Source organism: Triturus cristatus, chromosome 2_2 (assembly GCF_964204655.1).
Source record: "Triturus cristatus chromosome 2_2, aTriCri1.1, whole genome shotgun sequence".
Taxonomy (NCBI): Eukaryota; Metazoa; Chordata; class Amphibia; order Caudata; family Salamandridae; genus Triturus; species Triturus cristatus.
In genome coordinates, this window is record NC_140582.1 from 1,043,475,932 (window position 1) to 1,043,492,141 (window position 16,210).

Genomic DNA, 16,210 nt, shown 5'->3' on the forward strand with positions numbered 1-16,210 from the left:
GTCATCTTCATTGTTGCTCATTTAAAATGTTAAATGTATTAATACGTCCTGCATATTGTGGTGTGAATGACTGTTCATTATCGTGGTTTATTGTATTAAGTTTGTTCAAGACCAAGTATCAGACCAGTTCTCAATATGCCGCTCTTTTCGAAACTAAGACAGATCACAACTAGAAAAGGGGTACTCGAAGAAGCTGTTCCCATTCCTCCTAGGGACACTCCAGGGTACTTCATGTATCATAAACACGGCTTAGACGCTATATTATTTCTTGATCTATGGGTAGACTACACTAAGGAATTACCAGAAAGTCAGAGGTGGCCCGCAGCTGGGACCTGGGATGCAGATTGCATCGTGAAAGTAGAGGAAGAATTATGGAAAAGGAAAGCCAGACAGTCACAGAAAGACGCCATTGAATTATGGCGTAAAGAATCGTATAGACGGACAGAAAAAGCACGTAGACAGGAAGAAAACAGTAAAGAGAATTCAAATAAAGTCCGAGAAAATCTATTAATTGAAGAAGGTACACGAGTGAAATCAGAACAAGTAGACAGACAAAGAAATGCCCTTATGAAGGGTATGTATCCCCTTCTGGCCGAGGGATTACCTAAGGCTACTCCGGGGATACCAAAAGACTTGCCACCCCCATTATTTCCAATAAAAGTACATCCTAAGGGGCATCCTAGAACCGCAGAAGATGTTTTTCTTTCCTCATATTTAGATGACGCAGCTCCCGAGTATGCTAACCCCGCCCCACATAGACCGTCGGCCGGGGAGGTTCAACGCCAAGATCCTGTATCTGTATCTCTACAACAACAAAACCTGACACAAAATCCGGCAAGCACGTCCGTTTCCACATCTGTTCCTACACCTACTTCTATAGCTGTGTCCACACCTATAGTTGCTGTATCGCGTTCTACGAATCCTTTCACGCCCGATACTCCAGACGGGGCTACTGGAGGTGCTACCAACATTTTTTCTACGCCACCCAGAGTAAATAAACTTACCTTTCTAGAGTCAGCACATCCACGTACCCCCAAACTCATAAATTCCCGCACGCTTAAGGAACTTCTTATAGATTGTAGATATGACCCTGTGCCCGGCAAAGAGGACGAAATGATCATGGCATCATTACGTATCAGACGAGCCGCGGTGTATTTAGGGAAGTTACCAGGAATGACTGTGCATCTAGATAATATATATCATTTTGTCCAAACAGGGCGAGATTCTGAAAGTATTAACAGAGCTATGGAATACCAGAAAGTGGAGATACAGGGGGAACTGTTACGTTTCCTCATAAATTGTGTGATCAGAAATCAAGACCGACCGGGGGTAGACCCGGAAACAATGGAAACTCTTACCAGATGGAGCCAGAATATATCAGAAGGGAGACATGATAGGCAAAAATGTATAATAGCCATGTGCAGAAAGATCCGTAAAGAAATAGAACGCCTACACGAAGAGAGATTAGCGGTAGACCAGTTTGAACAAAACGAGGAGGAGGAAGGATCAGGACCGTCCACAGGACAGTCAGAAACCATAGCCTATGTAGGTAGAGGAAGATCTTGTAATAGTACTAGATGTTTTACTGACCCAATACGTCCGATATGTCCAGATAATAACAGGAATTTCCAAACACCTATAATAAATATGAGGTCCCCCGAGCATTCGTTCCAAGCCGCTGACAAATTACTGCGAGAACGAAGGGGTTATCATTTACTCGATTCTATGGATGAACAAGAATTAGCCAGGTCAGCCGTTCATTGGGTTGACAGTCCCGGAAAATATGGTGATGATACAGTAGCACACACATTTTTGAACCTCACCCCAGATGAACAGCGTTTAGCTGGGATTTATATGATTCAACAACTTCTTATACTATATAAAAGCCAACATTCAGATCCTGGTCCCTTACCTGATATATTGACTGAATTACTCACGAATAGATGGAGAGGTTCAGGTACTAAGTTAATTAAGGAAATACTAGAATCCAGAAAGCAGTACATTCTTTTTGTATGTCCAGAACATGTTTTACTGCCCATCAAGGAAAGACCGATGTATTACATGGACAGACAGAATCCCTTACGAGAAGTACACCCAATAAAGGGTGAGGACAATCAGTTTAAACGTGTATTTGTATATACGCCCATATCAAAAATAGAATTGTTAGAAATGAAGAAAGTGGTACCCAGTCATGACAAAGACCCAGCGGGTTTCCACCGAGAAATTAAAGACATGTTACTCATGGGAGAGTATACCTATCCCGACATTATGACAATATTAAAGGTATTAATGCCTGCTGGCATTTATGAAAAACTCAAGGAAAAAGAGTGGGAGGTAGGAGACCAAAAGATAGATTGGACAGCATTAGAAAATGAAGAAAAGGCCCGAGGTCCAGGTTCGGGGCTTGGGGACAAAACTAAAGCACTACCAGGTTTACTAGTACAGGTACTGCCACGTTTATTAACTACGAAAAAGGAAGACTGGGGTGCAATCTCAGCCTGTAAACAAAAGCAAGATGAAGACACTAGTGATTTCTATGCCCGATTCGAAAAATGTTTTGGTATAAATAGTGGTATAAAAGCAAGTAGCGAGTCATACCCACATCTGTTTGTGACAAAATTAGTTGAAAATTCCTTGCCCCAAGTGAAGAATAGAGTATTAAAATTCGAGAGTACCTGGCAAGGTAATACCCCATCACAAATGTTACAAATGTTACAGTATCATTACAATAGAATTAGAGAAGAACAAGAACATGAACAAAGACGCATGAAAGACACAAAAATGAAAATGCTAGTCTCCCAGACAGTTCCAGCTGAAGGTCATAAAAAGGGTACGACACAGTCCGGTGATTCAGCAGGACCTTTAAAAGGGACATGCAACTATTGTAAACAACCAGGTCATTACATACATGATTGCCCAGTCTTGAAGCGTAATATCGCCACAGGTAAAACACAAGAAAGACCACGGCCACCTAGACAGGATCAGAATGAACAAGGAGCACCGCAGCATGCACAGTCCATGCCAGCTCCACAACAGTCTATACAGTTTGTGCCAGCTGCACCAGCGCTGCCGGCTGCTGCCACACAAACCACGACACGACAGCTGTACCAGACCGCACAGTATGACTATCCTGATTATCAACGATACGCATGAACCAGCCTAGAGAGGGAAGTTGACTTACCCCTTATCGAGGTCCCTGTAGACCAAGAAGGACCTTATGTACATAGTGAATTATTAGGCCAAGATAAAAATTTTTTACTTGATACAGGGGCAAGTCGAACAACCATAAAACGTAGTGAAGTTCCAGGGGCACCCCTCTCAGGCTCACAGAATATTTCCCTTGGTTTTTCAGGAAAACCTATTGTTAATGAAGTATCACAGCCTCTTCCACTTACGATAGGACCCTTGACCAAAACTACAGATTTATTGCTTACTAAATCATGTCCAGAAAACCTGTTAGGTATAAAAACACTGAAAGCTCTAGGAGCTATAATATGTTGTTCTCCGGAAGGAGTAAGATTGTTTTTACGTGATTTCAAAGGTCACTATGTGTCTCGAGACATGGATTCCCGACTGCAGACTTTACCCACACATTTATGGGCACAAGGCCCTACAGATGTTGGTTGCATGAACATTACACCATATCGAGTCACACTAAAGGCAGGAGTGGTACTACCACGAATGCGACAATACAAGTTACCCCCAGATGCTGTAATGGCTTTACTGCAAATCATTGATGAGCTTATTGGCCAAGGAGTGGTTGTGGAGACCGACTCCAATGTATGTAATTCACCGATAATTCCGATTCTTAAACGAACTGATCCAAAGGCTCCCCCAGTATATCGATTGGTTATTGATCTGCGCGAATTAAATAAATGTATTGTACCACAATACCCCGTAGTTTCAGACATCTCTTCATTACTGACAGCTATTGATTCCGAAGCAACATTCTTTACTGTAATTGATCTCAAGAATGCCTTTTTCAGCGTCCCAATAGATCCAGAAAGTCAATACTTGTTCGGATTCAGTTTAAATGGACGTAGCTTTAAATTCACACGCGCACCTCAAGGATTTACAGAAAGCCCCAGCATCTATAGCCAAGCACTGAAACGAGAACTTGACAGTATACACATGCCAGTCAACACTGCTCTGCTTCAATATGTCGATGATCTGCTGATCACCGCCCGAAGCGAACTTGAATGTGAAAAAGCATCACTGACGGTTTTACAAGTTCTAGCCGCAAAGGGACACAAGGTGTCCCCTTCTAAGCTGCAATTCTGTGTCCAGCGAGTTATTTACCTTGGTCACTCGCTGTCCAAGGAGGGACGGCAGCTTACACCAGATCGCATCCAGCTAATTGCAAATATGCCAATACCCAAGACACAAAAGGAGGTGCGGGCTTTCATAGGCCTCACTTCGTATTGTAGGCAGTGGATCCCTCAGTATGCATTTCTAGCAAAACCACTCATTCAATTAACAACACAGGAGGCAGCCACATCGACTGTCCTCCCTTGGACTCAGGAACACACAATAGCTTTTGAAAGCTTAAAGAAAGCTTCATGCCAAGCACCTGTTTTAGCAACACCATGTTACAGAAAACATTTTACACTCTTTGTTACAGAACGAGAAGGTACTGCCTTGTCAGTACTCACACAGGAACAAGCAGGATCACACAAACCGTGTGCTTATTTTTCTAGTACATTAGATCCCGTAGCTCAGGCTCTGCCTGCGTGCCTGAAATCAGTGGCAGCGACAGCTTTAGCAATCAGACAAAGCGATGCCATAGTGTTAGGACATCTATTGACAGTCCAAGTACCACATGCAGTAGAGGTTCTTGTGAATCGAACGCAAACACAACATTTGACTATAGCGCGACTTACAGGTTACGAATTAACATTGTTTCAGCCACATATAGAAATCAGACGTTGTAGCACATTGAATCCTGCCACACTTTTACCTGTAAACGGAACAGACCCACTAGCTCATGACTGTATTGAAGTTATTACAATAACGACGAAACCCAGACAAGACTTGACAGATGTCCCATTGTCAGATCCAGACCTGACGTTGTATGTAGATGGTTCCGTATGAGAACAGGTACAGGAGAGTTAGTGGCCGCTTATGCAGTCACAACAGACACTGAAATTATTGAAACAAAGTGTATAAATACCTTGTCCGCTCAAGCAGCAGAGCTCATCGCTCTGACACAAGCCTGTATTCAAGCCACAAATAAAAGAGTCAACATATACACTGATTCACGTTATGCATTCGGAGTTGTACATGACTTCGGCGTGCTGTGGCGAGAGAGAGGTTATTTAACTTCTCACGGTGCCCACATTCAGCACGGACCCCTCATTCATGCCTTATTAGATGCAATACATTTACCCACTGCAATATCGATTATGAAATGCAAAGCTCATACGAAAGTTACTGATATCATTTCTCAAGGCAATGATCTAGCTGACAGAACAGCTAAACAGACTGCTCAAACTCAAACATCCGACATGACAAAGACAATAGTCCAGACACCAACACATTGCATGATGGTTAAGGATCCCGCTCTTGATGTAATTGACATACAGACACATGCTACTCCAGACGAAATAAGGAAATGGACTGAATTAGGAGGGATCCAAACGGATCAAGGATGGATGACGAAGGAAAAATCTGTGTGGTTCCTTCCTGATTCAATGGTCCAAGTCATTATTAACACTGTCCATAGTCCAGCACATCTAGGAGAAAAAGCTATGCTAGACAGCATTCAACACATTTGGTTCAACAAACATTTACGAGCAGCAGCCAAACAAAAAGTTCGTACCTGTATGATCTGTTGTCAGTTCAACCCAGGAAAAAGCATTCCCGTAGAGCAGGGTGGATTTCAGCCTCCTGATCACCCTTTTGAAATTCTCCAGATGGATTATATCCAGATGGAACGATGTCGAGGATTCAAATATGTTCTCGTAGTTGTCTGTGCTCTTTCCCGTTGGACAGAGGCATACCCGGTTTCAGATTACACTGCCCCGACTACTGCCAAACAGTTAGTTCGATAATTCTTCCCACGATACGGTTTACCACGTGCTGTCTACTCAGATAACGGCCAGCCGTTCTCATCCGAACTAATGAAACACGTTTCACTTTTGTTAGGCTATCAGTGGAAATTCCACTGTGTCCGACACCCCGAGGCAGCAGGTCTCGTGGAAAGACATAATCAGACCCTGAAAATTAGATTGTCCAAAATATGCAGGGAGAAAGGTGTCGACTGGGTAGTAGCATTACCAGTTGCACTCTTTTACATGAGAATGGTAGCACGCTCTCGAACAGGGCTATCCCCGTATGAGGTGATCTTTGGCAGACCACCAAATATGTGGGGGACGCCTATACCACGTAAAATAACTGATATTGACTGTAATATGCTGACAGATTATTTGGCTTCCTTGATGTCTGCACTACAATCTTGTCGTTCACAGGTAGCTGCAGCTTTTCCTGACAACACTGAGGTGAAACCCCATGACGTAGTTCCGGGGGACCTGGTCTTGGTGAGGAACTTTGATCGAAAGACTCAGCTGGATCCTAGGTGGAGGTCGCCGCAACTGGTCTTGCTCACCACAAGGACAGCCGTGAAGATCGAAGGCAGGAAAGGCTGGGTACATTCAAGTCATATCAAGAAATTTTATGGACTACCATCGGATGTAAAAACCACACCTCGCGTGTCTTCACCCATTGACTCAAAACTTCCTTTGGTTGAATCAAGTAGTCACGAACAATATAAACTAAAACTCAGATCTAACCAGTCGGGCAATTTGATTGTTTAAGTCCTCTCCAAGGTGAAGCGGTTGAATTTGTCTCTGACATGTATCCCTTAGACCTGAATAGAGAAAGAACCCGAAAAATGTTGAAACGACATGCATACTGTAAATCACTGCGTAGTCATTGCACAGTGACGTTATTGATTTTGTTTTTCCTAAGTCTTTTAATAATTACTGCAAGTATATTGTTGCACATATGTTATCCTATTTTTAGACATGTTTATAATGTTACTGCTGAACATTCTTTTAGTGAATTACCTCCGCATGAATTGTCATACAGATTTGCGCTGCGCAATAACACTTTTATTAGTATGTTACATCATTCCCATCAGGTTAGCAATGCTACAAATTGTTGGATATGTGGCCGACTCCCTCCCTATCAGAACTATAAAGGAATTCTACCTCTTTTTCCATACCCGTTCACACACAACGGCTCCTGTGGAGCATGGTTTAGTTTACTTAATTCCCAAGATTCGAACTCCGCAGTTTATCAAGACAACGGGGTATGGGGAAATCTGAACTTAGTTTTACTTAAAGTCTGCCACCCCAACAAGGAGGGACTTCCCAAAAGAACAGGAACTGATCTAGAAAATGAAGTATATAGATTAGGTAATTTTACGCTTAATCTCCTGATCTTGAATGTCGAATCCGAAGCTACTCCAAGTTTGCCCGCCATGTCAGTATTTCCAGTAAAAGGTGAATTATGTGTAAGAAAGAATGGTTCCATACATATGGGCCATAGTAGATGCACCATTGTAATAGAATTCAGTGATCAAGGCAAGTCGACATTTAGAGCTTCCCGCCATTCCTATTTTATATGTGGTCAGACGGCATATGTACGTTTGCCTCTAGATTGGGATGGTACCTGCTACATTGGATTCCTTTTGCCACCTGTTTTCCTAGCTCCTCCTGATTATCATAGAAATACTCATTTAGTACACAATAGACAGCAGAGAGATCTCCCAATAGTCGATTACACTGAAACAGCATGGGAAAAATACACAGATTTCAATAAAGGTCTCTTTCCCTATATAGGTACCGTTACTAATAGTAAGCTGATACGTAGATTAACTAGAACCCTTGAAGCAGTAGTGAACGAAACTATTTCCGCCTTAGGCAATTTAACAGAAGAGCAGTCTGCTATGCGGATTGTTGTGCTTCAAAATCGTCTTGTCCTTGACGTCATCCTGGCCGATAGGGGCGGAGCTTGTAGGGTCATCGGATCAAGTTGTTGCGTATTCATACCAGAAAATTCGCCATCTGTATATAAAGCTATAACGCGCCTTCATAAGATTGTGAGCCAGATACACCAGAATCCAGGCACTTGGACTTGGTCCGGGTGGTTTTGGAGCGTGTTATCAGCCTGGGGATGGAGAGTTCTATCCTTCCTAGGTATTGGCCTTCTCATACTATTCAGTTGCTGCTTATGCCTGCAATGTGGACCAGCGATTTGTGGTCTGTGTGCCACATCGTGTATTCCACATCAAGATTTTCGTTCAAGATCCCGGAAGAAGAAAGAAGAACAAATGATGCTATATGAACAGATCAATGGATTGATGAAGATTGATATCTCTTGACGGGCAAGTAGGGGACAAGGAGGGAATGTGGAAATATGGATTTTTCTGGTCAGTTATGTCCCCTATCTTGGACCCCAACGGTTCTATGTGCATGTTACAAGTACATGTATGTTCCCTCCAGTTCCAGTTATGAAGACGCAAATACATGTGCGTCCATCGTTAACATGTCCTCTTTTCCGATTCGCCATGAATGGGCCGGATATTCCATTCCTAAGTACGAAAGGCCACCGCCTTTATATGGTTCACTTATGCCATTTTACAGTCCAGGCAAGTAGGCCCTGATTCTGTCATCAAGCTTTTCTGCCTTCTGCCTCTGAAAGCTCCAGTCTGAGCCTGCATCTGTGACCATGAACTTTGTCTCATCCTCTGCGCGGCTCACGGTGCCTGACATCAGCTTGCTGCCTGCCAAGAACTGTATTTCACCTTCGAAATTATCTGCTCCGTTCCCTGCCCAATGCATTCCTGTCTAGTAGTTTAAATAAACATTCTGCCAGCTACCGAGCAAAGGCCCGGCTTCTCTGTCTTTATACAAGTAATTCATAGCCCTATTACCATGGAAGACTTCTGCCCTCGCATCTAGTGTAGACACTTAGACGCTTGTACACGCACTAACAGTCAGTATAGTCAGTATAGAATAAGATTCTACTCTAAGAGACCTCTCTTTTGGATAACATAGTTCTTTAAACATAGGATGTTAGATATGATTTGGGATTAGGTTGACTTGACCCTCCAGACATCTGTCGCCACATGTAGAGCTAAATGTCAAGTCCCCTTCACCCCCTAGTCGCACGTCAATCACACGTCATGCTGCTGTGCGCGCATTTCTGCCAAGTATTTCTGCTGACATTGCGAAATTCTTTCATGGAACCACCCTATTATGACATCACATCTGATGACGTTCTTTAGTCACACCCAGTTACACCTACTTTTGCCACGTATGTATGTTTTATCCACACTATCAATTGTTACGCCTCTCGCATTTGCTTCACTGTAATGCCTATTGTATAAAAGTAATTACTTATCAATAAAGTATGTACTTCACTTCCTGAACCTCCGTGGTGATGGAACTTGGAGGCCACGATTCGAATCGTCCATTGGAATAAAGCCCATTCCGAACCTCTAATACCACGGATTCTGCCTCTTATTTATTGAGCTATTTTTATTATGTTCTGTATCAAATTAAGTCCCGGTAATTAAATTATTTACCACACTCTAGGAGTTGAACCTTATCTTTCTTTTTATTTCAGTCATACCAAATTGTTCTACCTCATTAGATTCAGGTTTGGCATTTCGCATTTCTTGGTTTCATATCCCCGAAAAAGTTTATTGCGATGCCAAACTGGATCCGTGCCCTTGTGATTCTAAGTCCACTCAGTGCACACTTCATTTTATGTTTTTCTGTTAACTTTATATCAAGCCAAGGCGTGATTTTATTATACCTCTCCTAAAGTTTTTAAACATCAGGAAATGTCGGGCAGCATTATATCATCTCCAGCTTTTAAAAGATTAATTTACTTGTTTGATGATTTATAGATACATTTAATCTTCTGTTTGACTACGTGACAATGTTGGAAAGTGATTTTATCTGTTTTAATGAATTATCTCCGGGTCTTATTGTTTACAGGGACAGGGGTTTGTTATGAGGTTATTTATACCCTGTCCCCAATTCATGCTGCTACCTTGTGTCAAACTATCAACTTTAATTTCGCTATCCTGATAGTGAAACTGTTACTGTTTTGAAACATACTACTTATTGTCTATATCCTTTTTCTTTTAACTTGTTTTAAATGTGTTTTGATACATTCTTTTATGGCTGATAGTCAGCCGAATAAAGATATTCTGACTGACTAACATCTGGTACTGCTAAACACCCTTCATAGACCCTCTTCATTAGTTTGATGAGAGCTATATGGGGTGCCCTCAACATTCCACAACAGACACATTTCAGTTTCAACATTATTAAAAAAAACAAAAACTCTTGGAATCCTGTATGGGGTATTTTGGAGTACAAATAGAAACCTCAGCAGGGAAGACATTTTGAACATGGCAGCCCTGTCCATCAGTGAGAGCGGCAGAGAATGCCAGTGTGCGACAGCTCCTCTAAAGTTGTCTAGCTATCCACAGATATTTTGACTCTTTTGTTCCAAAGTTCACACTTTTGATGATGCCTCAGTTAGGCAGTTTTGTATCAGAACAGCATGGGTTGACCAATCCTCCACTTTGCTCTCTACTGGCATTATGCAGCCTCAATACCTGTGGATGAACCTCTGAGACCAATCTGTATGCACAGCTTTCATGCTTGTAGAAGCGTTCTCTCCCCTTTCATCAGGTGCGCGTGATAGAGCAGGGCAACTGCTGGTGTCGGTTTTAAGGCAACCTCGGTCTTGTTAAGTTCACGAAGATGCAGTTGTGCATGCTGTGACAGCTACAGTTTCAGCCACGTTTCCTATTCACCATGCCACCCCAACTCAACATCTAAATGTCATCTTTCCTAGACCAAGAACGGCTCCTTCTGACACTCCCGGTGACATTCAAGCTTAAAGTGGAGAAAGAAGCTGTGCCACAGCCGACTCTGCTTTACAAGGTGTGCGCTCGCTCCCTCTGTCCAGACTGAGGGGGGCTGTAGGATTGCCTTAGATTGGTGAAATGGAACCACCTCTTTAGGCAGCGTCACCACAGCTCTGCATGATCAACCCTCTGCAGGAAGGCTCCGTCCGACACAGGCCGTGCAGGGATGCTCAGTGAGTGAGCACAAAGAAAACCAACGGCACGTTCAGCCATCTTAGGACCAGGCTTCCCACACCCCCCAGAAAGGACAAACTTAACAATTGGGTGGTTTTGTCTCCATTGTCCCGCAATCATTTGGCAAAGCGCCGACAAAGAAAACGTTTGCCGCATGGATTGTAGAAACAATACAGTTGCACTAAATTTTGGCAAAGAAAATACTTTTGAGAGGTTTACTGTAAGAAGAACAGTGTCTCATTAGTTTTGTAAGCAGTGTTTCAATAGTAGACATTTGTGTGGCAGAAACATGGTCCTCAAGAGAAGAGGCAACAGTCGGGAGAGCAGTACTGAAGAAAAAGTCAAAATCCGCTTTATTCGGATTAAAAATAATCATAAAAGCAAGCAGAAGTGAATACATCAATCATCAAATTCATTATGTCATAAAACCCACAGTTAAAAACAGTAAAAAAAATGACTTAAAAAAATATATACATCAATATCAGACAAAGAGAGTGATCTAAATATTAGTTGCATAACTAATCGTATTCATACATTAGTTTATCATACAGGGTGAGAGTCTTCCATATTTTTTATAGCACTGCTAATAAAAAGAGATACAGCGTAACAGATCTAATCTGTCTCAAGACTACATAAGTAATTATAAGCTTCCTGGTACTTCATAAACTTTCCCAGCAAAAGATCACGGAGTAAAATTTGTTTCCTAATTTATTAATAGAAACCATAAAATAATAAAAAAGTGCATTGAGGACTGGATTGATACTCCATCGCAAGGACATCTAGGCAGTTTATTCAACCATGTCTCTTTTGGGGATTTCTACAAGGTGATGTACACTATCTAAGCGTAACCTGGTCAGATAGAATCTTTTCTGTATATCTGTGACCATAACGAGATAGCCCTGCAATCCATTTTGTAAGGGCCCTTCCAGATAGTTATTTACTGAAGTTTTCTGCATTTCTTTGAATTCCCTCTCTCTTGAACGTTTACTAATAAAATTAGCTTTTAATGCATTCTTGCCATACTGTATAATGTTCGGTGGGTTCTTAATATGGACTTCTACATCAAGTTCCTTCAAATGACTATTAAGATACACCAGCCAGGGAATTTTATTACAGTGCTGAAGGGCAAGGCAGTCATTAGTTATGTCTCGGGTAAATTTCATACCAGGTTTGCACCAGATATTATGCCAGACAGTAATTACAGACAGATCGATTTTATCCCCCACATACATTACACCTAGTTCCCTGCGAGTAACAAAAGTAGGGGTTGAACGTGGTACAGCAAAAACCCTGGCTAAAAATAAATTTTGTGTGTTTCCAGAATGCTTTGCTCCCTCGTCCCCCAACAGAATTGCTCCATATAAGGCTGCAGGTATACACTGGCTACATCTCTCTGATGGGTTTATTGCCAACAACAGAGCCTCGGTCGATTTGACTAAACAGGACTTTGCTAGTTCTAAGTGCGAAGTCCAAGAACCAGAGCTCGTGAACTTACACCCAAATGAGCAAAATGTGTTACCTGTTAATATGTGTTCACTAACAACCAAAGTTTTCTTTTTGGGTCTGCCTCTTCCGCACACCATAGTGTAGGTCTTAGCCAGGTTTGGCTTGAGATCTTTTCGCTACATATATTCAACAAAACCATTAATTAATTTTTGTAACCCATTTGCGGTTCTAGACATTAGCACTGCATCGTCGGCATATAGGAGCACAGGGGTGCAACGTGATCCAGTTTTGGGTGCAACGGTATTTAACATCTCTAGCTCTCTATCTATTCCATTTAGATATAGGGAGAAAATGGTGGGTGCTATGATGCACCTTTGTCTTATCCCTCGTTTAACTGTAAATCTTGATGTGCACTCTCCCGCCATCCAATATCTTACACGTGAGGTCATTGAGGAGTACGTCTGAGAGACCATATCCGCAGGGGTGCCCATGTCGGACAAAGTTTTCCAAAGAGTTGTATGATGAACTAAATCAAAAGCACTAGATGGGTCAGTGAAGCACAGGTATAAAACCAACCTGCTGTGCTAATGTGTATTTACTCACAGTAAGGTGGTTTATGCATTGTTCCATGGTCCCTATAATCTTTCTTGAAACCATATTAAACGTCTGTCAACACATGGTTGTCAACCAGTCATCCAATCTAAGACAATTTTCCCAAAATTTTGACCGAGGAGTCCAGAAGGGATATTGGGTGAGAACACCTAGGGTCCCCCCTTTTTATATGTGGGAACTATAATGGATTCAGTCCAAGTACACAGTGTATTCTTTCCAGCTGCAGTGTTAAAAATATTAGCTAAAATTGGTGCAAATAAATCAATATTGACCTTGAAAATATCGCCCGGTACCCCATCGGGCCGGGGGCTTTAGAAGCAGCGGATTTTCCTATTGTGGCAGCCACCTCCTCCACTGTAATCTGATTTAATGGAACTAGTGACGGGCCGCCTATATAGTTCTGTGGAATGGGCCGTACAGGGATTAAAGGTAACTTCAAAGTATTCCACCCAAATAAATGTGGCAACAATAGCTTCTATTTTGGGATCTGTGCTATCAGACAGAAAGGGAGAGTTTATGATTTTTCAGAATAAGCTACTGTCCCCTGTTAGCGCTGCCTGTTCTAACCCTGCCCAGACTTGTCCCCGCATCTGTCTTGTGTCGCCCCAGGGCCCGCTTGAGAGTTTAATCTCTCCTCTGTCCCTGGGGTGTTTATGAAGGGCCATAATTCTTAAGTTTATGATTTGCCTGGGTACAATGTTGGTCAAACCAGCCAGTGGGTGGCATCTGTTTACTGGTGCTCTTCTTTTACTAAAGCATTTTCTTTTACTCCTGCACTCACTTTTCACTCTCTGCCTTAACAATGGTAATGCTGCGTAGTAAATTCACAGCATGTAAACCTACAATAGGTTTATGCTTCCAAGGAAGCAAGTTGCGTTTCTATAGTAATAGTTGTGTGCCTTGAGGGTATTGTGGATTCATTTTTTTTTAAACATGTTTTTATTGCAGCATTATGAACAAAACATCCAGTAAGTCAACCGGTACCCGCTTATAGTCTCAAATCACACCCAGCGTTATAACTATGCACACAGCCATTCAGCCCACATCCCGGGGGCCGGGCGGCGTGTTAAGACAGTGATTCATAGTATTATGACGATCACCTCATAGCGAAGCCCGGTCCACAACCTATTATAGTATCTGCATTTATTCCCATCAAACTCCCCCCCCCCCCCCCCCCCCCCCCAAAACAAAATTGAGGGTATTGTGGATTCATATGCAAACCTTTCACCAAGTGGAATGAAAAAAAGATTCTGAACTCTCCTCTGTCTTAACTGCCAAAGTAAAAAAGAAATCTGGAAATATTTGCTGCATAGAGGGACATAGTGGGATTATGGTCCGTGTCATCAAGAACACAGACTCCTGTAGTCGAAGCACAAAATAAAAAGTTTATATAAACAAGCATGTTTCTCCGGACTCACCATTAGTAGGTGAAATAATGTGCAGAATGTGAATCTAAGATTGCCTCCAGCTCAAACGAATGCTATAAGTAAGAAAATAGTTTATTTATCCTGTATTCCAAAGAGTTATGCATAGATGGTGTTGTTAACCCCCTAAGCGGGGGGGGGGAAGGGGCGCTCCTGGGTAGATTTAATTAGCCCCTGGCAGAGAAAAGGGAAACAGGCAGGCATCTCTCAGTCTTCTCTTCGAGTTAGGCTCACCTAGATGTAGAGAGGCAGCCCTGCTAGAGGTAGTGTCTTATCTGCATGGGCTCTTTGTACTTGCATGGACCTCTCCCTTCACCCCCGAAAGCAGTAGACAGAACTCACAGAAATGATTGTTGATAATGATGAGGTATTTATTATGTACAATCGGCACAAACTCTGTGTAACGATAATGAGAACTACTATTATTTGCAGAATCCAGAGTATAAAAGAATGAAAGCATTTTAAAGCGCTCCTCCATAGTGTCCATAACTATGAGTCGAGCCCCCAGTCCTGGTATCCGCTGACTGGTGAGCACTTTCAAGCCATGGGTTATTCCTGCACACCTCCAAGAAGCTCTCCGATTCGCAGACGATCTCGGCTCTCCGTCATTCTCCTCAAGCAGCCAGTCCTCGTGTCCTGCCCCTCCCTCATTCTTGGGTCTCTATACCTTTCTTCCAGTGATTCTCCATGTAGAGGAGGTGGAGTTATGTATGCAGCTCTTCGCATCCGCATTACTGCTTGAAAAATGCCTCAGCTGGGGACATATCCGAAAGGCAGTCAATCGCACCAAGGCACGCTTGCTTCTACATTGGCCTGTGCCCGGCCGGATGATGGTGCAATGTTGCTTAAATCACACAGCCTCCCAAACAGCAGAGCAGAAGATTTTCTCTTTGTGGCATTTCTGTCGTTTGTGTTAGCCCAACTAATGTCCCCACATTGATCAAATATGGTGATCTTGCACACTCTGTTAGCTTTGATCACATTTTCAAATATTAGTTCCCAAGGTCCTAAGCCTTTCCCAACACACGATAAAGCATTGGTGTGCTCGTGTTTATCATCCCGTTGGGCCTCCTTGGTATGTTACATGCTCTTGTCATATCCCCGCCACTTGCTTCAGTGGAGCGTGTAGGCCAGAATAGGTTTCTGTGGGGCCATTTGTTCTGATGCACTTTGAGAGTGTCTGAGATGACCCCTCATTGAGTGTAACGATGCATCTCTTTTCAGGTTTGATTGGCTCCCTCTTCTCCATCTTGCAATTTTACTCCTCTCCCCTGACGGGCGCTGCCTCGGATTACTATGGAGGAGACGTGTCTTGATGATGACTGTGGTAAGTGTAATGAATCCTTCACTAATTAAAATCTGAATATGACCTCACAGTCTCAGAGCGGAGGTGCTTTACTGGCACCCGCGCCTTCATGCATGCATTATTGTGACCCTCTGGGACCGGAAGGAAAGACCATGTTCAATACTAATACCGTGAAGTCTGCTCTCTATTGCCGGTCATGAAAGCCAAACTAATGCAATGGTATACAAATAAAAGATTTTACAGAATAGTATGTGAACTCGGAGGTTTTGTTGCTCATTTTAAAGGTCAAGCCTACCA

At 42.6% G+C, this 16,210-nt stretch overlaps 1 protein-coding gene across 1 annotated transcript in view; it reads left to right on the top strand.

Annotated features, from left to right (window-relative positions):
• The window catches only part of SLC75A1 (solute carrier family 75 member 1), a 161,992-nt gene that overhangs the window by 38,562 nt on the left and 107,220 nt on the right, over nt 1–16,210 (top strand). Inside the window, 2 exon segments of the mRNA XM_085642503.1 lie at nt 15,832–15,906; nt 15,909–15,934. Coding sequence (XP_085498629.1) covers nt 15,832–15,906; nt 15,909–15,934 — 101 coding nt within the window.